The sequence below is a fragment of the Ctenopharyngodon idella genome, chromosome 16, assembly GCF_019924925.1.
Source record: "Ctenopharyngodon idella isolate HZGC_01 chromosome 16, HZGC01, whole genome shotgun sequence".
Taxonomy (NCBI): Eukaryota; Metazoa; Chordata; class Actinopteri; order Cypriniformes; family Xenocyprididae; genus Ctenopharyngodon; species Ctenopharyngodon idella.
This window is the reverse complement of record NC_067235.1, coordinates 27030159-27055000: the sequence shown is the minus strand read 5'-3', so window position 1 is coordinate 27055000 and position 24842 is coordinate 27030159. Positions and strand designations below refer to the sequence as shown.

At 38.3% G+C, this 24842-nt stretch overlaps 1 protein-coding gene across 1 annotated transcript in view; it reads left to right on the top strand.

Moving 5' to 3' along the window:
- The first annotated feature begins 369 nt into the window (after positions 1 to 369).
- The window catches only part of chrnb2 (cholinergic receptor, nicotinic, beta 2), a 32812-nt gene continuing 8339 nt past the window's right edge, over positions 370 to 24842 (top strand). Inside the window, exons 1-5 of the mRNA XM_051866767.1 lie at positions 370 to 720; positions 18013 to 18158; positions 19392 to 19436; positions 22416 to 22525; positions 23553 to 24684. Of these exons, the coding sequence (XP_051722727.1) occupies positions 675 to 720; positions 18013 to 18158; positions 19392 to 19436; positions 22416 to 22525; positions 23553 to 24684 (1479 nt within the window). The 5' untranslated portion in view covers positions 370 to 674. The remainder of the gene's footprint in view (positions 721 to 18012; positions 18159 to 19391; positions 19437 to 22415; positions 22526 to 23552; positions 24685 to 24842) is intronic.

Below are 24842 nucleotides of genomic sequence, written 5' to 3'. Positions count from 1 at the left end.
TCTGCATTCATTTGCACAACAGAAATGTTTGCTTGTAATTCTCAACTACTTCATAATGACCACTTTGATGGAAGTAGACCTAAACGGAATGATGTAATCAACACTTTTCACAAACTGTGGAAATTATAATTGTTATCTCAAATATTTTGGGTTACTTTTGAAGTCATATTTCCTAGACAGAGAAAATGTTTTCGAATATTTTCACTGAATGTGCTGTCACTGAAAAGTGAAGCCCCCTCTGAAATGCGTTTCGAGTCTTCAGGTGGGCCAAATGACCTTGTAAAGGAAATGGTAAGTATCCTGTGAAAAAACACACTCTATGTAACCGGATGTAGTGAAGAGGAATCTGAGGTATGCTCGCCTCCCCCGCCCCTCCCCTTCGCTGTTTCTGTCATCTCGTCGCATCTTCTCTCGCGCACCGCGATTAGTCCTTCATCTACCTGGCTGCTCATAAAACCATTCCCTCACGCTCGCGGGGTGGAACTACGCGTTCAGTAACCCAGAACCGCTAACGTAACGATGCCAGGTACCGAATAACGTCGAGAAGAAAGAAAATATAGTTTAACCATTGCGCGCGTCCACCTCGACAAAGTCACGCTCCGATACGCACGACCACACGCGCCCACGGGAGAGAGCAGTTCACGCGCGGCAGATGCTTCCCAGTCCTCGCTGAGATGATGGCTCTGTGGACGCTCTTCTGCATCCTCGCCATTGTGAAAAGTAAGTTATGTGGTCAAAGCTAAGAAAGCGCTTCTCTAAGGCTTTTAGTCGAGAAACTAGTCGTACATAATGTAGGTTTGCTGCGCGAGCACATATTCATGTAGGCTTTATGATATTGCCATAGAAGAAGGGATGTATGGAAGCGAACCGTAGCTCTTTTGGAGATGGAGAGATGCTGGGCGATGGACTATGAATCTATACAAACAGTGTTGTAATATTTCATTTGTGACCTGAATTTGTAAGGTTATATTATGTCCATATTTCCTGTCGTCCTGTGAGTTGCACACAGAGCGCATTAATATAGAATCACGGCGGCGGTTTGTTGGGCTGTTTCTCATTGTGCGCAGAAGTGCTGAGCAGCGGTTATGACACTGTAAGCCTGAATGATAATACACATCATTATTGCAATGAGCCGCAACCGCCACAACTGCTGAAATGTGATTTTTAGAGTCTCTCTGGGGTCGCCTCTTGACGAAGGTAATATTTAATTTGCGTTTATCACTCAGCAATGCCTCACAGGATTGGATAGTTGCAAAGCTGTTAAATTGATGTCATGTAGCGAGGTTGCAGAAATGGCTTGAAGTGTGCATGGAGAAACATAAGGCATGGGTCTTTAACCTCCTGATGCATGCATTATTAAATCACTACAGAAAAAGGAAGTTTAATTTTACTTCAGACAAAGAATATATTGATTCCCACCCAGATATTACACATCTGTCATCATGGATTTAGAGTTGTATTGTAAAGTAATTTAAGTAAATGGCAATTTGTTGGTAAACAAAAAATATGCATATATGAATAACATAACACACTTTTACATATATCTAATATAAATCTGTAGTGTTGTTGCTCTATTTTTGCATAATGAAAAATATGACATTATTTTATTTTAAAAATTCTTAGACATAATCACCTGAACGGAAATTCCAATCGAAATGCTCAATGACAGAAGTATTTTCCATTGTTGGAAGTAAACTAAAACAAATAGAAGACATTATAAATAATGTCTGAAGAAAAGAAGATCACATTCTATTTTTTTTTTACCTGGATCTCCTGGAAACAGAAAAGGTTTTAGAGATATTTGGTGCTTTACAGCCATGGTGGTTTTATGTGTCACAAATAAAAACACAATTATGAACAGGACAGTTGAATTATCAAAAAATGATAAAAATTAATGGTGAAGTATGTCTGAATGGTTAAAATGACTTTTAACTGGTTTAGGGTTAAAAAAAAAGAAAAAAAAAAGTAACGATTATCTCCCTAAAACTGATTCACTCTATTAAGTCAAATATCTACTTTAAAAGTCACCTGATGATCTTTAACCATCTTTTGTTTGTAACCTAATGTAGACAGATTTAGTCCTTTTAAATAATATATTTTATTTTAAACCAGATAATTTAGATGTTACTACGTTTTAGGTTACCTGTCAATTTTTTTACGATGTAATTGTTGCAATTCTCCTAATAGAAACATATTGATTGAACATGAATTTTAATTGAACATGCTTAGTATGAAAAAAAAATTTAATAAATATGGACGCACACACACATTGTGGGCTGGTGAAAATTGGCTTAGGCCCTCCTTTCTAAGTGTCAGACCCCAGAAGGCTAATTCAGTTAATTAACTCTGACTACAAGCAAATGAGTAAAAGTACGAGTGACCGTCAGATGTGTGGTGAAAGGGTTTGCTAGGGTCAGAAAGAGGAGGGTCTTCGCTCCACCATCCTACATCCATCATTAGCCCACTTTTCCTGTCTGAGCCCATGGTACGCATGTTAAGATTCTCTTACACAGCAATACAAGGATAGATATAGTACTACTTGTATTGGACTCACTAGGCATTCAATGCAGTTACCCACCCAGTCATATTAGATAATCATTAACGGAAGAGGACTGAAAAGGTTGTTATGGTGATGAACAGACATGCATCCAGTGTGTGAATGATTAGGGTTATGTAATACACACATAAGGACTATAGCTGTGGCCTGTGGCCCGTTCTCTCATTAAGTGGTATTAAGTCAGAAGCACTGACCTGTATTTAATGTTGAGCTTTTGTTCAGCTAAAATGCAACACTCTATACTTCTGACATAATCGTTTGGGAAATAATCTCTTATGGTATATTAGTTGCAAAAACCGATACAGGTAAAAGCCACCATCATTACCATTTTCAGATATCCTGTGGGCGGGGATACAAAAATGCAGAAGTACAATCTGGTTTTCACAAAAGCCCTGGAGCTGTCAAAAGTCTTTTTGCTGACAAATAAACTTGAATTTCTAGGTCCAGGTAACACAGAGAATGAGTAATCATAGTTCATTAGAGAATGAGTAATCATGGGGTGCAGCAAAAATTAACTGTTTTGGTCTGGTGTTCTGTCACGGGTGGCTGCTATAAAGAGCTCACGAAGAAGGAGAATTTAGGAATAATAGTCTTTAATAAATCCATAAAGGCAAACACATCCACATAACATAGACAAGACCAGACCAAGGAACTGAACCAAACAGGAAGTATAAATACACAGGAACTAATGAGTTAATTAATTAGACAACAGGTGAATGGAATACATCAATCAAAGGAACAAACTGACACGCACTGGGAAATTGGGTCAGCTTAGAAATGACAAATGAACATAACCCTAACACACACATAATAAAATTAATTAATTATATTCAAAAATAGGAATTATATAAATATCTAGATAAATATAAAAAATGTTAGCATATGAAGCACATTTTTATTATATGGCAAAATTTATTATTTAATTTTTTTTTTTACAGCAAGAAGTGCTATACAGGCACAGGAAGGCACAATATTCATAGACACCCACCCAGCCAAAATATATGGTGAATCAATATTCATTTCCTCTCACCTCGTCCATTCTCCTCACGCATTAACTGTAATTAATGTCAGCAACTCTGTCCTGGCTCTGCTTTGCTGAACGTCCTGCTGTTCGGCCTCTCTTTATCAAGGAGGAGCAGATTTGGCAGTGATTTGGACTAAATACAGCCTCAGCCTTGAGGGAGCTGTAAAAACAGACAAAGCCTGTTGTGGAGTGACTTATGGCCCACCTTTATCTACCAGCTGATCAATGGTGGAGACACGGGTCAAGCCCTCTCCACCTCCTGCATTACAAACTAACACCCAGGAATCAGACTTTTAAAACATACCACTACATAAGCCAAAGATGTGATGGATGGATGGATGGATGGATGGCACACTGACTTGTTTAGAGAGGGAATAATCGAAGAGAGACTTTGACATGGAATAGTTGGGAAAGAATCAGTAAACAGCGTTTGGTGTGGTGCTTCAAGAACGAGACAGATCTCAAACCTGCAGGCTTGCATACTAATCAAATTACATGTACGCAAACTTGCCCATGCGTGTATCACTGTCTTTCCCATCTGCAGACACGCATAAAGAGATGCATATTTTGAGGGGTCAATAAAGAGCACTGAGTGTAGGTGAGGATGGGAGGTTCACCTCCTGGTCTATTTTTAGCATTTATTATTCACACCTCAGCGCGCGCACACTCCTCCTCACAGAGTCTGTGCCTCTCCCTTACTTTTGGTTAAACACGCTGACTCTCAAAGGACTTTCAAGGATGTTCTAGCTTCTTCTTTTAGTACACATCTACCGATCGCATGCCTCTGAGAGTGTTTATGCCCTTAAAATTTCTCCATCTAGCTCAAAAATGAAAATTCTGTCATCATTTGCTCCCGCTTTATGTCGCTCCAAACCTGTATGACTTTCTCTCTTTGGTGAGAATGAGCAAAAATCAGCATAAAAGTATTGTAACGATGATCCATACTTGTGGACTATATTCCTCGTCTTTTTGAAGCCATACAATAGCTGTGGTTGACAAACAGACCAAAAATTCTTTTATAATATTCTGTGAGCTGTTAACCCGAGAACAGCTGTGACTGAAGTGATTTAGATCAGTCAATTCATAAACAAATCATTCAGATTGAGTTTCTGAACTGGATCAACCAATTCGTTAAAATGATCTGACTCAAAAGAAGATTCATTCACAAATTGGACATTACTTCGCTCAACACACCAAGGAGCGCTAGAAAGAAGACTTGGAATATAAGCCATGTGACCACTTCAATGCTACTTTTGTTGTGCTTTTTGCATTATTTTATTCGTTGTAATTCCATGTAATAGAACTTTGTGTTTTACGCAAGAAAGTCATGCGGGTTTAGAATGACATGAGCGTGAGTAAATGATGGCAGTCTTTGATAAATCTACACTATGTTCAAAAGGGGTCAGTAACATTTTTTTTTTTTTCCAAAGAAATTGATACCTTTATTTAGCAAGGAGGCATTATTGCTGTGCTTTTGAATTCTATTCATCAGAGAATACTGAAAAAAGCATAATGGTTTGCACAAAAATATTAAGCAGCACAACTGTTTTCAATATTGATATAATAAGAAATGTTTCTTAAGCAGCAAATCATCATATATGAATGGTTTCTGAAGGATCATGTGACACTGAGGACTGGAGTAACGATGCTAAAAAAGCAGCTTTGCCATCAGAGGAATACATTACATTTAAAAATATAAATAAAATATAAAATAAAGAGTTATTTTAAATTGTAATAATAGTTCACAATATTATTACATAGTTCTGGCATGAAACTCTAGATGGCGCAGGCTGATAGGTCTAACTCATTTGGTAGCGATCACGTAATTATCTACATAGCACAGCTGATTGGTTGTTGTTGCATCAGCGGCCAGTGAGCTGTGGCTCAACACTCAAACAAATACCAGTAATGTTTGCTGTTAGCAGTCTGCAGCTCGCTTTCAGAAACCCTCCACCTTCCCCAGCTGCACCTAGGGCTGGGTATCGTTCAAAAATGTTCAATATCGATACCGATACATTTTTCGATACCAATTTTATAAAATCTGTTTTAACAAGATTACATTACCTCAAAAAATCTTTGGTTTTATATTTTAAGTGACTTTTTTTTTAGACTCAAAGACTAATCTCCTGAGCCACTGCACAAAGGAATAAAAAAGGATGCTTATAAATTAACATTTATTTAAAATTAAAGTTCTTATTTGGCTAAATTACATTTCCTTAACAGCCTTTAAACACAGGCTATACTCCCTTCAAACTTATATTTTGCCACTGTTTCCTTACATCATTGTTGGATATATAATTATATAATTTCTGTTAGTTAAGCTTGTGTATATTTTTAGTTAAAGCTGTTAAGTTATAAAGCAATTATCTCATGTAGGGTTTTCCTTCGTGTTTTATATAATGACCACTAGGACTAGGACTCTAGGACTCTAGGCACATGCTTTCCTTGATTGGTTCAGTTGAAAACGAAAGTAAAAGAGTGATGCACGTTCGTTGCATCTTGCCATGAAATGAGAGTTCCGTGTCTTTATTAAAATCAACACATTAATGATTTATCATTCATCCACCTGCGGTTAATTATAATATTTTTCTTTATTACTTGGCCAGACCCATGGATCATAAACATTATATATATGTGCTTTTCAGGAGACAACTGTTTGAAAATGTCCACTCTGATGGTGTGGTTGATGCTTGCACACAGTGGCAGTATCAGGAGTACGCTGATACCCCTTTTCCACCAGAATTGTTCGCGTTCTGGAGCCAGAGCCTGTGCTCGTGCAGGCGAACTAGAGGCCGTCACGAACCGGTCACGTGTTTTCATAGACTTGAAGAACGAACGCTGATGTAATGCTGCTGTGTGTTGTATCTGCCTAAAAACATTGCGCATCCCGCTGTTTGTGCAGGCAGTGCAGCACTTTCTGTTTCTGTTTTGCAGTTCACAGTATCTGAAGTGACTGTAGTGAACTGGCTGCTCGCATAAACAGCCGGTGCTCTCACCTGTCCTTTTCGGAGATAAACTGAAAGTGAAACCGTTGATTCACTCGCTCTCTCGCACTCAGGGTCCCTCTCATGCGCATAGTTTTATATATTTAGATATAAATAACAATGTAGTGCAACGTTTGCTCAACGAGACAGCGACAGCATTTCTCCGCCCACTCTCCCCTGCTCCGTTTGGAGGTATCGAAATTTGGTACCGAATGACAAGACACTTTTCAATACTCGATAGTATCGAAGCAATTCAGTCGGTACCTAAAAAGTATTGAATTCGATACCCAACCCTAGCTCCACCTGTATAGATCTGCCACGGGGGTTAATTCATGTATGTTACATGTGCAGCAGCAGCATGTCTTACATACTCACAGAAATGTCTGTGAATGTACTGGCAGTAGCAAGTCTCAGTACTTGCTCTGCAGCAGCAGCGTAGCAGATCTATTCCGCCAAGACCAAATACTCTACATTAACATTGCCATATCCATTACCATGACAATCTCCTGAGAGTTGTCATGACAGAACTGTTTTTACTGTGTTTTTTTGATCAAATAAATCCAGCCTTCGTAAACATAAGAGATTTCTTTTAAAAACATTAAAAAAACTTACAGACCTCAAACTTTAGAACGGTAGTTTGTATTCAACACAAGCCCACACGCATCTTGTTTCTCTTGCATTCTCTTTATCTTTTTTTCCCCCTTTTTTTTCTCTTCATTTTGCTGTTTCATGTAGATCGTGGCTTATATGTGCATATAACATGCTTGCGTTGTGCTCTTGTCATCTGATCTGTATGTCAGTCATGCTGGCTCAACACTTTAGCCCATCTAGATAAGGCAGTGATCTGGCACTCTGGTCTGCTCTCATATCTCTGATCCACTGACCGTTTCAGCAGCCAACAAATGATACTGAGGTTTTCCAATTTCACACAGATATCCAGCCAGTATGTCTGGCATGCTAATCTTCTGCAGCAGTTTGGAATATCTATCATAAAAGCTTTTGAACCAGAGGTCTTCAGCCTTTTCATCCCATAGACAGAGAGAGAAAGACTGGCTTATGATAACCATGCATATGGTACCATATTAATGTATTTACATACTTTGTTATGATGCTTACATTTCAAAGCCTTCAAAATAAAAGTATACTTCACTTTTTACGTGTAGGCGAGGGTCAGCGTACAGTGCGCGTGGTGTGAATTTCGTCATCAGAAGAGTACGCGGGTACTGTACGTGCACTGCCGGATTTTTGTAACCGCACGTACTTGCGGTCGCACATGCGCATTTAATTTTTTTGCAGCAATTAGTTTATCCACAATGTGGCAACCATTTCCAGGGGGCGTCGATTCACAAGGTAATCAAAGAAAAACTGCATAAACAGAACAGACCGGAACGCGTGCAAGCTACAGCGACGATGGAGGCCTACATAGACGAGATATTGTGTGAAAAAGTTAGAAAGTACCCTCATTTGTACAATGAAAGAATACGAAGATGTTTACATGGCGAGAGATTGCTCAAAACTGGGCATGCGTCGAATGCCTGTGTATGCGTACGAGTCAAATGAAGTATACTTGGCAAGGCTGTGCGTTCGACTGTGCGTACACTCGTGTAAACGAAGTATACTCAAGGCTTTAGCGTCATACAGTTCTGTAATTGTGCATTACATTTAGCTTAACTTTAGCTTCTTCACTTTAGCTTTGGCCAATGTTAATCTAATACTGAATTTTTGTTTTAAACATATTTTCATTTTTTATTTTCACGATTTAGAAAGTAAATATTAATTGCCAGATGTGCTAAGAGAGGTAAAAAGCATGACTCAACAAAGACCTTATGAATATTCATAACATTACCTTATTTATTCTGTGTTGACCTGAATTGTCCTTATATTTTGTCATCAGGTGAAACACATGCTCAGATTATTTGCAGAGAAAGCTGGAATATAATGTTCTTGAATCTGAGATTGAATCTGGAGGACAAAGAGAGAAAGAAAGAAATGTGGAGAGAGAAAAAAAAAGGCTTTTTAATTTTTTTTTTTTTTTAGCTTTGTTGGATCATGTGACAATAGAGCTTTATAGTGTATTTTATGAGGAACAACTTAGACAACAAGTTATAGATAAAATAGATCTTTTATACATAGAACATGATAATACTGAAAATCTGAAAGAAATTCACTGTTCAGTGTAATCAAAGTAAAATTATGATTTGAGAAATACATTGAAATCTAATACATTTACATACAAAAAAATATAAAGGTAAATAAAACTTACAGATACATGGCAGCATTTTTAAAGTGAAGGCTCACATAGATAAACAAATAAACACTGAACTTCTACACTTATAAAATAAATGCATTATTTTGTGATTAACAACACTTTATAAAAATAACTACATTTCATTAAATTAAAAATTTAAATAAAACACTATGACTACAGGGCATGGATGGTCAGGTGTATTAATTTCTGATGAGCTGCCGTTTTTTAATCCAGATGTGCCCATGTGTTGCCAAGCCAATGTTCCTTTTCGATGAGCACAAACAAGCTCGGACAAGCCATTTCAAATCAGCCAGACATAAACCTGCCAACACAAGCTGGACTAATTGTAAACACTCAATTTTCAGAACCAGTTTATGTCTATGGAGCACATATTGTGATAGTACAGAAGAAAGACAGACCCAGAAAAAGCGGACAATGTATGAAGGGAAGCATAACAATAAAACAGGTTCAGAGTGCTATCGATTCCTTTTACAGCCCATTTAAAGAGGTCACTGTATACGTTCAAAGAAGAATAAGAGTGTTGTTGAACTGCTTAAAGGCTGATCTTGTGCTCCAGGACATTTCAGTCTTTATAATAAATTGTATGTGATCAAATTTTTAAGCACAAATGCTGTGATTACATCATTAAAGGAGTCAACTTTTTAATGCATCATTTAGCAATGCTACTGTAATGCAGTTTTATTGCACAGAATGAAAGAACAGTCTACAGATGTAATGATTTTTATGACATTATATGATATAAAATGACATTCTGAAATACCATTCTGTCTTTGAGGAGCAATTTGTAATTCTGCTGCTAAACGAAAAAATGACACCAACACCATATTCTGAGAGGTAGAATTTGGGGACATATTGTCAGGCAGGATTATCCTGTAAAGAAGACAATGTCAGCCAAATAAGCTTATGAAGCCGACTCCCCTTGTGTCCTTGTGGAATGGATGCGGTATGTGTGATGCAATGCGATGTGCGGTAACACAATAGCTTTCTATGGCCAGCAATTTGTTTGGCCTGTCTTTGGACGCTTTCACCGTTATGAGTGTACTTTAGATGCTCAAATCAATACCATCAGCTCTAGGCATCCATCTAAAACACATCGTCCTATTCCTCCTGAATTGACTTCTCTCTTTCTTCTCTCCGAAGGCATGTACTGTAGAAACACAGTGAATAAATACAGCACAAATATGTATGTAATACTCTGAATGGAGAGACTTATTTTGTGCAGTGGATGTTTACCCTAATTTATCAGCTATTCACAGCTGAATGTACAGTATGTACACGACATGCATATGAGCTTTTTTGTATGTTGGCTTTGGAATATACTCTCCGACATCTAATGGTCTGGGCATCAAGGTTATGAGTTTCTGGAGTTTTGGTGTTGAAATTTGGTCCCGGTCGCGGTCGTCTTTGACGTACTTATCTCTATAGGTGAAAGATCTGGACTGCAGGCAGGCCAATTCAACACCCGGACTCTTCTACAACAAAGCCATGCTGTTGTAATAGCTGCAGCATGTGGTTTTGCCTTGTCCTGCTGAAATACACAAGGCCTTCCCTGAGATAGATGTCATCTTGAGGGGAGCAAATGTTGCTCTAAAACCTTTACATACCTTTCAGCATTCATAGTGCCTTCCAAAACATGCAAGCTGCCCATACCGTATGCACTTATGCACCCCCATACCATCAGAGATGCTGGCTTTTGAACTGAACGCTGATAACATGCTGGAAGGTCTCCCTCCTCTTTAGCCCGGAGGACATGGCATCTGTGATTTCCAACAAAACTGTCAAATTTGGACTCGTCTGACCATAGAGCACTTTTCCACTTTGAAACAGTCCATTTTAAATGAGCCTTGGACCAAAGGACACAATGGCGCTTCTGGACCATGTTCACATATGGCTTCCTTTTTGCATGATAGAGCTTTAGTTGGCATCTGCAGATGACACGGCGGATTGTGTTTACCAACAGTGGTTTCTGGAAGTATTCCTGGGCCCATTTAGTAATGTCATTGACACAATCATGCCGATGAGTGATGCAGTGTCATCTGAGGGCCCGAAGACCACGGACATCCAATAAAGGTCTTCGGCCTTGTCCCTTGCACACAGAGATTTCTCCAGTTTCTCTGAATCTTTTGATGATGTTATGCACTGTAGATGATGAGATTTGCAAAGCCTTCGCAATTTGATGTTGAGGAACATTGTTTTTAAAGTACTCCACAATCTTTTTACACACTCTTTCACAGCTCTGCCCATCTTTACTTCTGAGAGACTCTGCCTCTCTAAGACATCCCTTTTATAGCTAATCATGTTACAGACCTGATATCAATTAACTTAATTAGTTGCTAGATGTTCTCCCAGCTAAATCTTTTCAAATTTTTTTTGCTTTTTCAGCCATTTGTTGCCCCCGTGCCAACTTTTTAGAGACCTGTAGCAGGCATCAAATTTGAAATGAGCTCATGTAGTGGATAAAAGTGTAAAATTTCTCAGTTTAAACATTTGTTATGTTATCTATGTTCTATTGTGAATAAAATATTGGCTCATGTGATTTGAAAGTCTTTTAGTTTTCATTTTATTCAAATTTAAAAAACGACCCAACATTTCCAGAATTCGGGTTGTATATAAATGTTAGTGGTTTGATAAGTCTGCAATTAAAGGGATAGTCCACCTAAAAAAAAAAAATTTACTCACTATTTTTTTGTGGAACACAAAAGAAGATATTTTGAAGAATGCTGGTAACCAAACAGTTTTGGTTCCCATTGACCATTGTATTTTCTGTCCGTATAATGGAAGTCAGTGGGAACCAAAACTGTTTGTTTACCAACATTCTTCAAAATATCTTTTGTGTTCTACAGAATAGGTTTGGAATGACATGAGAGTGATTTTAGGTGGACTATCTTTTTAATTAATTCACGCATATTGGTCCTATGTTTTGGGGAGAGAATTATAGAAAAATTGTGATCATTTCATTTTGTGAGGAATTTCTCAAATGTGATTACATTATTGGTTAATGTTAACATGATTGACAGACCATAAGTGGTCTTCCCTACAATATTTTAATAAAAGTAGATCCACACACAAGCGAAAGCACAAGGAAACATTATAAGCACTTATAGAGAGCTGGAGAAGACAGCATCCCACTGCTTGGCTTTATATAGCACAGCAAACACACAGAGTCTAAAAAACAGGATCAAAGAGGAAGAGAAAACATGCTGATTTATTAAAATACCTTCTGCCTCAATACAACCCTGCACAACATTGTCTTAAAAAGGAGAGAGGGAAAAGGATGGATGGACTGAGAGAGAAAGAATGGAGAATGGCGAGGAATGGAAAGGAGGATAGTCATTGTGGCATTTGCTTATTCAAAACCAGAGGAGTGGATCATTTGTTTGCTGTTATAATAGCTTTCAATTTTCTGGGAAGCCTTCAAACTTAATGATGGAACATGGATGCAGGGATTTGCTCTTATTCAGATGCAGTTGTGTTGTGAGGTCTTGTTCACATCTTAATTCAGGAGCTGAAATAGCCAAATCAGATTATATAGAAATATAGATTATAGAAATATAGATTATATTTTTGGCAATTTGTGTAAAACTTGACTCTGGGAGGTCATCTTTCACCATTTACACTACTTTTCAAAAGTTGGGAGTCAGTAAGATTTTTTGAAAGTCTCTTATGCTTACCAAGGCATTCATTTGATCAGTAAAAACAGTATTATTGTGAAATATTATTACAATTTTAAAGATCTGTTTTCTATACTAATATATATTAAAAAAAATAATATAATCCTGTGATGGCAAAGCTGAATTTCCAGCATCATTAAAAAAAACACTTGTTATTAATGTTGAAAATGGATTGAATTAAATATGAATTAATATTTTTGTGGAAACCGTAATAAATGTTATTCAGGATTCTTTGATGAGCATTTATTTGAAGTAGATTGCACAGATATCTACAAAGCAAATATATAGTTGTGCTCAACCTCATACCCTTGCTTTGCAGATTTTTTAAAACTATTTATTTTATTGATTTTTTTTTTTTAAATTTAGTTCTGCCCTTGATTTTACAATAGGTATATGCATATACTCCATAAGATAAACTTATAAATGAATTTGCACAAATTATCCTGTTCAAAAGTTTAAATAGGGTGAATTCAGGTAAAGTGGACCACTTAAACATGATTGTAGTGTGCTCAAAATGTTTGGAGAGCTCCAACTTGTACCATGTGACTGTTGTATAACCAGATGACTGCAGATTCATTTTAGCATTGATAGTGTTGCATAGAAACCCATTTTTCCGAGATTTATCCGAGGATGTGAAGCTATGAGTAGAATGTCACAGGTTGTCATCTCGTAATTACCGTAATTACGACATGGCGTGAACGCAGCATACGACACTGGTGTGTGGCCACTTCTCAAAGGAGGACTCCCTCAAGGTGAAAGGTAGTAAGCCCTTTGACAGTTTTTTCATTTCTAACTTATAAGGTTGCTCACTAAATGTGAACAAATATTAACAGAATAAAAAAAATCAAGGAATAAAATGTGGGCCACCTTTAACCTTCAGTTCTTATACTAAAAATCATTAAATAAATTGACATGCACTGGTTATTTTATAGTCGACGTGTATTATTTACTTTTTTAGAAAACAGAAATGACTGTGTCAGAAAGTTCAAGTCAGAGAGATGGACAAAAGAAAATGAATCTGTTGAGTGAATAAAGGAAGAGAGGAGCGAAATGTAGATGCAGAGTATAAGGCTTTAAAATTTGGTCACACTTAAAGTTCATTTAAAGTGTTAAAACAGACAGAATTTTTTTTTACAATATGGTTACATGTTAAATTGTTAGCCTATTTATTCTTGCATGTGTTATCGTCACATTTTTAATATTGTAGAGTTCATTTTCATCAATATTCTGATTTCTGATTTTTCAGATATTTTGAGTTCGTAATATAGGCTACTAGATTCATTTTGAATTTTGCACATGAACTAAGTGAACTTATGAATTTTACTCATAACCATATGTTTTTGGAATTGTTATATATGTTGTTGAAGATGTTTATTTGATAATATGTGTTAGTAAATCATGTGTTTTTTATCATTCCTAATTAAAGGGAACCCCTGGTGTTAAAACTTGTATGGCTTAATATAACATAAATGATGTCTCTTACTGAAATATGTAGTAGAAAACCCATGAAAGATTTATGTTATTTAAAAAATCCATGACATATTTGGACCGATTTGGACAATGGGCGGCGCCATTTTGTTTGCGTTCGATGTCGATGACGTCAAATGGTTGTACTCACTGCTCTACTGACACTGTCCTATTGCTATTTTTAACGCAACACAACTCGGAAAATATAATATATGATGCCACATTGTGCAGCTTTTGGTTGTAATTTTCAGTCGATGAGCCACAAGAAAAGCGATGTAAGTCTCTACTGCTTTACTAGCGATAAGAGGAGAAAAGAATGGGAAGTTGTGAAGAATGTGGACGAATAAAACTTCCTAAAGAAATGCGTTTTTGTTCTCTTCACAAGCCCCGGTGCCTACATTTACATTATTAAGCCATACAAGTCTTAACACCGGGTTCCCTTTAAGATACAGGATCATTTTTGATAAATCATGGATGGCCCACTTTTCCTGGGTGCATGATCTCAAAATGATTATTGGTATATAGTGTACCCTGTAAATAGCATATTATATAAACTGAATTATAGCTGGACCTTAAAGTTAACAAAAGTAATAAAGGAAAGAATAACAACCCTCTGGGTATCTGAATTACACATTTAACAAAAAGTGGCCCACTTTACCTGAATAGGGTACCGATCCTTGATTACTATTGAGTGTTGCCTTCTTGAGCATCAATGAGTTTTTACCCTTTTGTGATAGTTAAAATATGCAAATTATGCAGCTTCTTCAAAATCATCATACCCCTTTGAAATAGTTACTTTTATTTGTTGTGCAGCCTGAAATCAAAGCCCATTCTAAAAACAAAACCTTTTCCAGCTTTATTTACAAATTTTGCCAGTCCAAAAGGTCAATTTTTATCTCATCAGACCATAGCACCTTTTGCCAGATTGCATCAGAGTCTTCCAGGTGTGTTTCTGCATAGCGCAAACAAGACTGAGTGTGGCACTTTTTCAGGAAAGGCTTCTTTCTTTCAGCACTATGTTTGGCAAAAAGCAAACACAGCACACCACCCAAAACACACCATACCTACTGTGAAGCCTGGTGGTGGCCACATTATGTTGTGGAGGTGTTTCTATTCAGCGGGGACTGGGCGATTGGTCAGGATTGAAGGGAAAATGGATGCTGCCAAGTACATCCAAATTCTTCAGGAAAACCTGCGTCCCTCTGCTAGACAGCTGAAGATGAGCAGGTCGTTCACCTTCCAACATGACAATGATCCTAAACATACTGCCAAAAGAACAACGCGATGGCTTAAGGATAGGAAGGTGAATGTCCTTAAATGGCCAAGAGCACTGAATTAAATCTGATCTGTGGAAGAGAGCAGTCCATTGCCGCTCACCATGGAATTTGACTGAACTTGAGCAATTCTGCAAGGAAGAATGGTCAAATATTCCCCAATCTAGGTGTGCAAAGATAGTGCAGATATATCTAAAAAGATTAATGGCTGTAATTAAAGCAAACGTTGGCTCTTCAAAGTATTAAATCAGGGCACTGATCCAACCCTGTTATTCTAGTTTTACAGTTTTTTTTTTAATTAATTTTCAGAACTGTTGCCTTTTTCTTTCTTTTCTTTTTTTTCTCTTTTAAAAATTGTTAATAAAGCTGGAATTTTTTTTTTTTTTGGAATGGGTTCTCATTTCAGGCTGTACTACAAATATATAAAATGTTATGTAACACTTACCATATTCATTGATATTAAATAAAGACAAACAAGCACACAACTCACCAAATCATGTATCTCACTCTCTCAAATCATGTATCTCACTCTCTCATGGTCTTTTTTCAAAGACATGAGCAATAAAAGAAGGAAAACTGAGCAGAAAAGAGATGCTGCATTTATATAGAGAAAGAGAGATTTAGAGGGCTGCATGTGCAGGTGGACATAGGCACAGAGGAGAGCAGAGGAGAAAGAGAGTTTATGGTGTGTGATTAGAGTCTTCATTGATCTGTGCCATAGAAACATCATTCCTGTCCACTGAACACAACAAGAGCAGCAAGAACAAGCCAATAAGAGACAGGGAGACAGAGACCGAGAGAACGGGATGGATGAGTAGTTAGGGAGAGAGACAGACAGAGGAAATTTATTATGCTGACCCTGAGAAAGGAGAAAACAACAAGACCAATATTCTACATCCTTGCAGAAGACAGAATATCAAAGGGGAATATGAAAGAGAATACTTGACTTGCTTGTTATAAGAAATAGAGGAGTCATTTTATATTGTGCTATCTAGTAAAAATTACAAATATGTCACATTCTGTGTTGATTCACATTTGGTAGTGAAGATTAGCATACAAAGATATGAGCCCTATGTAGGCTAACTAATAGACTGAAGTAGGAAAAACAGCTTTTACTTGATTTGATGAATAAAACCATCACACTGGATTGATCTGTAGGTGCTATTAGTCAATTGCAGTAAGCATGTGACAAGGGTTTTATAAGCATGTGGTGATGGGTGTTTGTCACTCTCAAAAATAAAGGTGATTTGAGTTTGTGCTTTTCTGCTGACCTGCCAAAGGCTGAAAGCTATATAAATGCTAGCTATTTGTCTACCTACAACAATAAGCAGAAATGTTTTAAATATGAGGAACAGCACAGATACCTAAATTTAAGAGTTAAAGAGTGAGAGTCTTTGAGAATTATCAGGCCAATTATGCTTTCAAGGCTCCAACCAAATGCTCTAAAGTCATTCTTTCTGATTATTTGTAGCTACACTATCTATTTTGTAAAACCACAAATTGGATCTTGAAACAATTTAAAATCATTTAAGTAAGCAATAAGGTACGAGAGGCTGTGCTGTATCGTGAAAAAGTCACGGCTGAAGGGCATTGTTAGGCACGACGTGAAGCGGACCCCTTCAGCCATGACTTATTGACGATACAGCACTAGCCTCGAGTACCTTATTGCTTTTATAAAACGGTTACCACACAACACAAATATTAAAGCCAAAAATATGTATTAATGCAACTTTCATGAAGTAAACTTTAACTAAAAGCCTTCCTTCCGCCGGAAAAAAATAGTCCCTGAACGTGAACAGCAACAGAAGTTACATTATAACGCCATTAGATGGCGGCAAAGACATTATGAGTGTCTTTATGAGTGTATTAGTTAGTAGCGAAGACTTTTACATTGTTGTGAACACAGAACAAGACGCAACTGACAAATGCTTTGACTAGCGCTGTCAGTCAAGGGAAAACCCATTAACTGATAAAAGGGCAAGATAATTTTTAAAATTTTATTATGAACACAGGACTGAAGGAAAATGCTAAATCTGAATGTAGGTAATAAACTCGCTCACTCGATCTCTTTCTCACAATACTCTTCTACATAATACAGTAAGCTTCAATGAACAATATCAATTGAGAACATAGTTTACGTTGCTAAGAGTGGTTGCTAAGGGTGTTGTGTAGTGATTCACAGAACCGTTTGGTGAAGTGGTCATAGTCGTGTTTTATCGTGAATAAAACACAGCTACTGACCAATCAAAATCAAGGACAGGAACTAACCGTTTCATAAAAGAATATAAATTATTAACAAAAAATAAATAAGTGTAAACAGTTTTTAGTGGTTTTGTTATTTAGACCAGATGAAAACTGCAGTATATTAAAATATTTTATTTTTTGTAATCATTTTTTTAATTATATATATATATATATATATATATATATATATACACACACACACACACACTATAAAAACTATAAAAATTGATAATTTTCATGATCAAAATATCAATGTTTCAATAAATAATACATTTCATTTGAAAAATGAAACTGACCATGCTTTTCATCATTTATACTGTAGTTTCCACACAAATTTACATGAATTTTGTTATAACAGATTTCTGTTTCATAAAATCCAAGCTGTTCTCCAGAGAGAAGGTTTTCTGTGTTTTGCAGCTGTGCCTCAGGTTTAAACAAAACTACACAACAGATGTCACATCCAAAAATGGGAATCTTTTTTAAATGTGGGATGTGTATTGATCTACCTTATATCTATTACAGGCAGTGATGGGGCAGATACAGAAGAGAGACTGGTGGAGCATCTTCTTAATCCAGCCCACTACAACAAACTGATCCGACCAGCAACTAATGGTTCAGAACTGGTGACCGTGCAGCTCATGGTCTCGCTGGCCCAGCTCATCAGTGTGGTCAGTGGAGATGTTCACTTTTGTTCTCTTATATTTAAATACAGTATGCATATTAATATAGGTTTCACTAAACTGTTTTGATTCCGGCTTTGTATGAATATTGTGCCTCTTTTGTTTTATAGACTTAATCATGACACTAGTTGTCATCTTCAAAAGACTTAAAACAAATATTTGAGTGAGCCAGAGCAATCAAACAAAAGACTCTTGTCTATTCAACATCACTTCTATTTTCAGATTTGGTCAGTTTTCAATGTTGCATTATGCCTCTTAGTTCAGTAAGCCCACTTAGGCCTAAAATGGAGCGGTGACATAATGCAGTTAGGCTCTGAGGCCTCAGTATTAGCATGTTTTTTTTTTTTTTTTTTTTAGAGTAAAATGTTGTCAGTATGCAAGTATGGACAACAGGAAATAGCCATCTCTGTTCCCACAGGTGCAGCAAATTACTCATGCTTACTGACCACTAACCGTTCAGCTGTCAGCCAATTACATGCTTCCTTCATGCTTGTAATGCACTGTAAATCAACAGCTCACTTACCTGGGCTGAAAGCTGGAGGAAAGCAGTGTCATTCCTGCGTAATTCATCTCTGGAGGGGCCGACAAGGGCTTCTTAATGTCCTTGATCCATAAAAGAGCCATTATGCTCAAGAATGTAGCCTTTGATCAATAAAAACAGATTTCAAACCATCAAACAACGAACCATGATGAATACTTTGTTTCTTGTTGTACTTGATATTATATTATATATTTTAATATATTACATTATTATATTTAATACATTTTAATGAATTCAGGAACAAAAAATGTATTTAAAATGCTCCTATTATGCTACTACAACTACAGTGTTTGAGGGCAGTTCAAAATAGACATTGTTTGTGGGCAGCCAGTGAAAACCATAGGCTGACATTATGCAAATTTGCTACAAATCTACCTAGGTTGGTGTTGGAAGTAAGGTTGGAATTACTGATGACTCATTTCAGAAAGTTCAGAATCGGTTCTTTCTTAGTCAGTAACTCCATTTATTTATTGTGCACTTTGATCTTTAAAACTTTGCAGACCTTTTGCATTCACAAACAGCTATATTACACACTACATGAAAGGTAATATCTGAAAAAGCATAATGGGACACTTTGAATGAGCGGTTAAAAGACCACTTTATTTATATAATTTAAATTGTTTATATTATGCAATTTGTGTCGATTTTTACCTTCCTCTGTCTGTTTTTTTTCTACACAGCATGAGAGAGAACAGATCATGACCACCAATGTCTGGCTTACACAGGTCAGTCTATACTTACATTATTTACGTTCTATTTTATTTTTCAGATGTAAAGTGTTTTTACGCCCACACATTTGTTTTTCTGTCATGATGTAGCTGTTCCATTGGATTCTATTAAAGATTATATTTAATAACTTATTAAATTATGAATTTTTAAAATTAATATTAAGTGAGCATTCACAATTAAATATCTAATATCAACAGGCACCAATAATTAAACATTCCCCACTATAATTAAACAAATGTGTGTGTTAATATGTACATTTGCTCTGTATGACAATTTACATTATCAGTGGTTCAAAAGCTACTACACTGTAAAAAAAAAAAATTTTTTAAAGTTGCAAATAAAACAAAGTGTCAGGGTTATGTTCCTGTGTTTTCATTCATGTGCCTGTGTTTCTTGTGTTTACTTTCAATTTAGTCTTGTTAATTCCCTTGTTAGTTGTCTTAGTTATTAATGAATTTCACTTGTCTAGTTTGCCTTTGTTTGTCCCCTGTATATATAGCCCTGTGTTTCAGTTGTTCCCTGTTGGTTATTGTCTTTAGTAAGAGTGTGGATTATGCTGCCACTTCTCCTGGTTTTCTCCTATGTGATTCTCTATGTGGATTAAAGACTTAATATTATAGTACCTGCGTCAAGCGTTTTGGATTGGACCATACACAATGTGACAGAATAACTGACCCTCAACTATGAGTAATACTACGGATTGCCCTTCGCAGAATGGCCATACTTTGGAGGAGTATGCGGAGTAGATCTTAGATCTGTACCATGAGACGTGCTCGGTTGATGAAGCTCTCAAGTACATCTTTTGGAGCGGGATGGATGACATCTTTGTCCAGATGCTGCTTGTGGAGGAGGACCATCTTCCTTCCATTGACTTCATCAACTGTCTTGTGGGTGTGTGGATATTCCTTCACAGTGGGAGTTGTCAAAGAAGACGCCATCAACTCCAACTTCCCAGAGCGCGTACCATCGCCAGCAGCCATATCCCTGCCTTATCTTCTCAGTCTGGAGAGTCCCGGAGCTAAAGAAAAATCTTCTGGCAAGGACCCAGCGACAAAGCCAGAGCCTGCCACGGAACCAAAGCCCGAGCCAGCACCTGCCATGGACCACAAGCTTGAGCCAGCCACAGAGACAGAGCCGGATGGAAGCCATATCTGTCCCAAGGCCGGAGCCCACCGTCAGGTCTACCCCAGAGTCAGAGGTGTTGGGACAATCCACCCCTGAGCCAGTGGAGGGGCACTGGCTTATTGACTCTAAGACAGAGGCAGCTCCCACCCTCATCCCCACCCCTGAACTCAGTATCCCCCAGTCTGCTCCTGATAACTTTGTTGATGACCTGGTCCCACCCTGTGATCTCCCCATCCCTTTGTTCCTGTCCTCTCCACTGGCTCCGTTCATCCATCTGGACTCGCTTGCTCCATTGGTGTCTCACAGACCCTCAGCTTTGCCCAATGCACTCCCTCTAGCTCTCTGGCTCCGGATCCCCTGGCTGCTCCTCTGGCCTCCAGGCCCATGTCTCCACCTCAGACCGTCAGCCCTTTGGCTTCTTGGGTCTGCGTTCCCTCAGCTCTGCCATGGTCCACCATCACTCAGGCTCCACTGGGCTCTCTTGTCCCTCAGGCTCCATCTTGGTCTCTCTGGTTTTGGCGTAGACTTCCGGACCTTTGGCTGTACCTCAACCCTCTACCCCTTCGGCTCCACCGGACTCCTCCTTCCCTCCAGCTCTACCTTGGTCTTCATTCCTTTCAGCATTGCCCCATTCTGCCAGGCCCTTGACTCCACCTCAGTTCCACTAGCCACCGTCTCTGCCTTGGGCTTCTTACTAAAGACTTTATTGTCTTTAGTAAGTGTGTGGATTATGCTGCTACTTCTCCTGGTTTTCTCTTATGTGATTCTCTGTGTGGATTAAAGACTTTATACTATATTATAGTACCTGCATCAAGCGTTTTGGATTGGACCATACACAACATGGCACAAAGATTATTGGAGTACATTTTACAAGAAATTTACATTTTAATTTAACATTTAATTCAATATGTTACTTGCATTTCTTTGTAATTATTTGTGAAATTTACTAGCATTTTTGTCACTGTAGTACATACAGAACTACTCATCAAAATTGTTTGTACAGATACAGTACTCTCTTACACGTATCTCTCTTGTTTCTATTTTGTTTTCCATCTTTCTGTCACTCCCTCTCTGAATCATCTGCTCATGGTCACTATGACCATAGATGTCAGTTGGCAGGAGTTATTGCCGCTGTCAGTACAGGTTACCCATAAACTTTGCAACTGTGTGTGTCTTTTCTAGCCAGAGTGTGTGTATGCAATTGGTGTGTCAGAGTAAAGAATGTAATAAAATTACATTAGTGGTCACTATCTGGTCAAAACCCATCAGGAAGTGTGTTAAATTACCATCATTAGACATTTATCACTCTTTTTGTGTGCATTGAGATTACTACATTAGTTAGGCTACGCCTTTTGACAGCTTTCATTTGCAGTCTATTTAATCTGTCAGCATTTATGGCCTCAAGTAATTATTTCTAATTTTCTAATCTAGTTTATTAAGACATTTCTATTAGTAATGAAATGTGACAGATCATTAATACATACGCTAAATATACTGCTAATTGACAGAGCAGTGGTGTGTGTGACAGATGAACATGATCTTAACAGCATGTGAGGGTTGGTTACACCGCCTGTTCACAGGTCAACGAAAAGTGACGTTTTCATGACATGAGGAGAAATATGTGTGGAAGAAGGCCATAGATTTATAGTGCCTTTCACTTGTATCCAAGGGATTAAGGTTTTGCCGTTATTGTGCTAGTAGTTGTTGTAACTACATTATCTGGCTGCAAAACACATCTAGCTGTTTATTCTGCCATTGAAATGAATGGGAATGCTAACAGATTGCCTTTTTCCAGGTATCACAGACCTCCTTAAATCTATCGTGGTTATTTATTTTCACTCTGTCCTCAGGAGTGGCAGGACTACCGGCTAACATGGAACCCAGATGAGTTTGACGGCATGAAGAAGGTCCGTCTTCCTTCCAAACATATTTGGTTACCTGATGTTGTTCTTTACAACAAGTAAGTCTCAAAGATTGTCCCATTGGCTCTTGCGTATTGACTTATCTAGTCAGATTATCACTGCCTTTATCTTATTCTTTCTTTTCATCACCCATTCTTTTCATCTGTCAGTGGAGGGTAGATAACATCCCTGCTTATCAGTCTTCGTCTCATTAGCAGTGATCCTGTGTCACGTTACATGACCTCACTGTAAATAAAGCATGTTCTTCTTCTCTCACTGTCATGTCACGTAGTGGAAGACATTTTAAATTCAACCTAATTAACACTAGCATCCCTCCTGTGTTTATCTGGATGTATCATTGATAAACCTTGTGCAGAAACACACCCACAAGCAGGCCCCAGATGCTAAGGTTTAAAAAACATTCTTGGCAGATTTAAGAACTTTAAGATTTACTTTTGAAGTAACAGGTTCAGGCAGTAAATATGAAAATACACTATATTAAAAGTATAGCCACAAGACTTAATAATTATACAAAGGGGTGCGCAATGCATTGTCATGTGACTTATTAGCTAAAATAATCACCTAGTTATGGTAAAGTTGATTAAAAGTTAAAATATCCAAACTTTCAAGGTCATGAGTGTGTCCCTTGAATACAATGTGCCATCTGCAAAATCTGCATGTTTAAATGTTTGTTGTCTTGATGAACTAAACCTGAAAACATTCACACAATATGTGTAACATGTTAACATATGCGATTAATTCAAAAATCTGTAACACGTTAAAATAATTTACCGCAAATAAATTACTGAATCACGTCATTAGTGTAATTTACATCATTTTCTATTCTAGAAATTTCTATTCTAACCCTTTAATAAGCCGGTTTCGCTTCTCTGTTTGCGACCAGATCGTTTTAAGCTACTAAACTCCGGGAAAGTTTTCAGTCTAATGATCCAGTAATCCTTTAAAAAAAAGTGACAAGGCTATTTTATTTTACATGATCAACATTATGCCACATATGCTGTTGATAGAGCTTCCTTTGAAGTATAAACCACCTCATAACCTCACTTCTGTCTCCTTCCTCATCAGTGCTGATGGCATGTATGAGGTGTCTTTCTACTCCAATGCCGTCGTCTCCTATGATGGAAGTGTCTTCTGGTTGCCACCAGCGATCTATAAGAGTGCCTGTAAAATTGAGGTGAAGCACTTCCCATTCGACCAGCAGAACTGCACTCTGAGCTTCCGCTCATGGACCTATGACCGCACAGAAGTAGACCTGGTTCTGCGTGCGGATGTGGCTAGCATGGACGATTTCACGCCCAGCGGCGAGTGGGACATCATCGCTCTGCCCGGCCGTCGAAACGAGAACCCCTTGGACCCAACCTACGTAGACATCACCTATGACTTCATCATCCGCCGCAAACCTCTCTTCTACACCATCAACCTCATCATTCCTTGCGTCCTCATCACCTCGCTGGCCATCTTAGTGTTCTACCTGCCATCAGACTGCGGGGAGAAGATGACGCTCTGTATCTCAGTGCTACTGGCCCTCACTGTGTTCCTGCTGCTGATCTCCAAAATTGTGCCACCCACGTCTCTCGATGTCCCTCTGGTTGGGAAGTATCTGATGTTCACCATGGTGCTGGTCACGTTCTCCATTGTTACGAGTGTGTGCGTCCTGAACGTGCATCACCGGTCACCCACCACACACACTATGCCTCCGTGGGTAAAGTTGGTGTTCCTCAACAAGTTGCCCACCCTGCTCTTCATGCAGCAGCCGCGCAACAGCAGTGAGCGACAGCGTCTGCGCCAACGTCGTCGTGCCAATGAACAGCAGGAAGGTGGGCGAGGGGGTCTGGCTGCCGGGCTTATGGCGGGGCTGGGCCTGGGCGGCTCTTCATCAGGGAACAATGAGAACAATGAGGCGTGCACATGCTATGTGAACCGAGCCTCAGTGAAACAGTTTGGGGCAGAGTTGGGTGGAGGGGGTGGCGCAGGGGGGTCGACAGATGGACTAAACGGGATAAGGGAAGGGGGGAGAGAGGCCAGGGAAGGAGGTTCAAATCCAGTGCAGAGCTCTGCTCTACCTCGGGGGAAGCAGCAGCCCCCTACAGTCCTCACACAGGCTCTGCTGGCCCAGACCTGCCCAGGGTTCGATGAGGCTGTAGATGGAGTCCGCTTCATCGCAAACCACATGAAGAGCGAGGACGACGACCGTAGTGTGAGTCATTCTCTTTCATAATCACATATCTGAATGTGCAGATGAGTGTTTTTTACATTAGCATGCTATCATTCATAGTAGTCATGGTTTAAATAATGCTTCCTGTTCATTGTTGTACCTTAAATGATGTTTAATTAAAGTTCCAGAGGAACACGTTC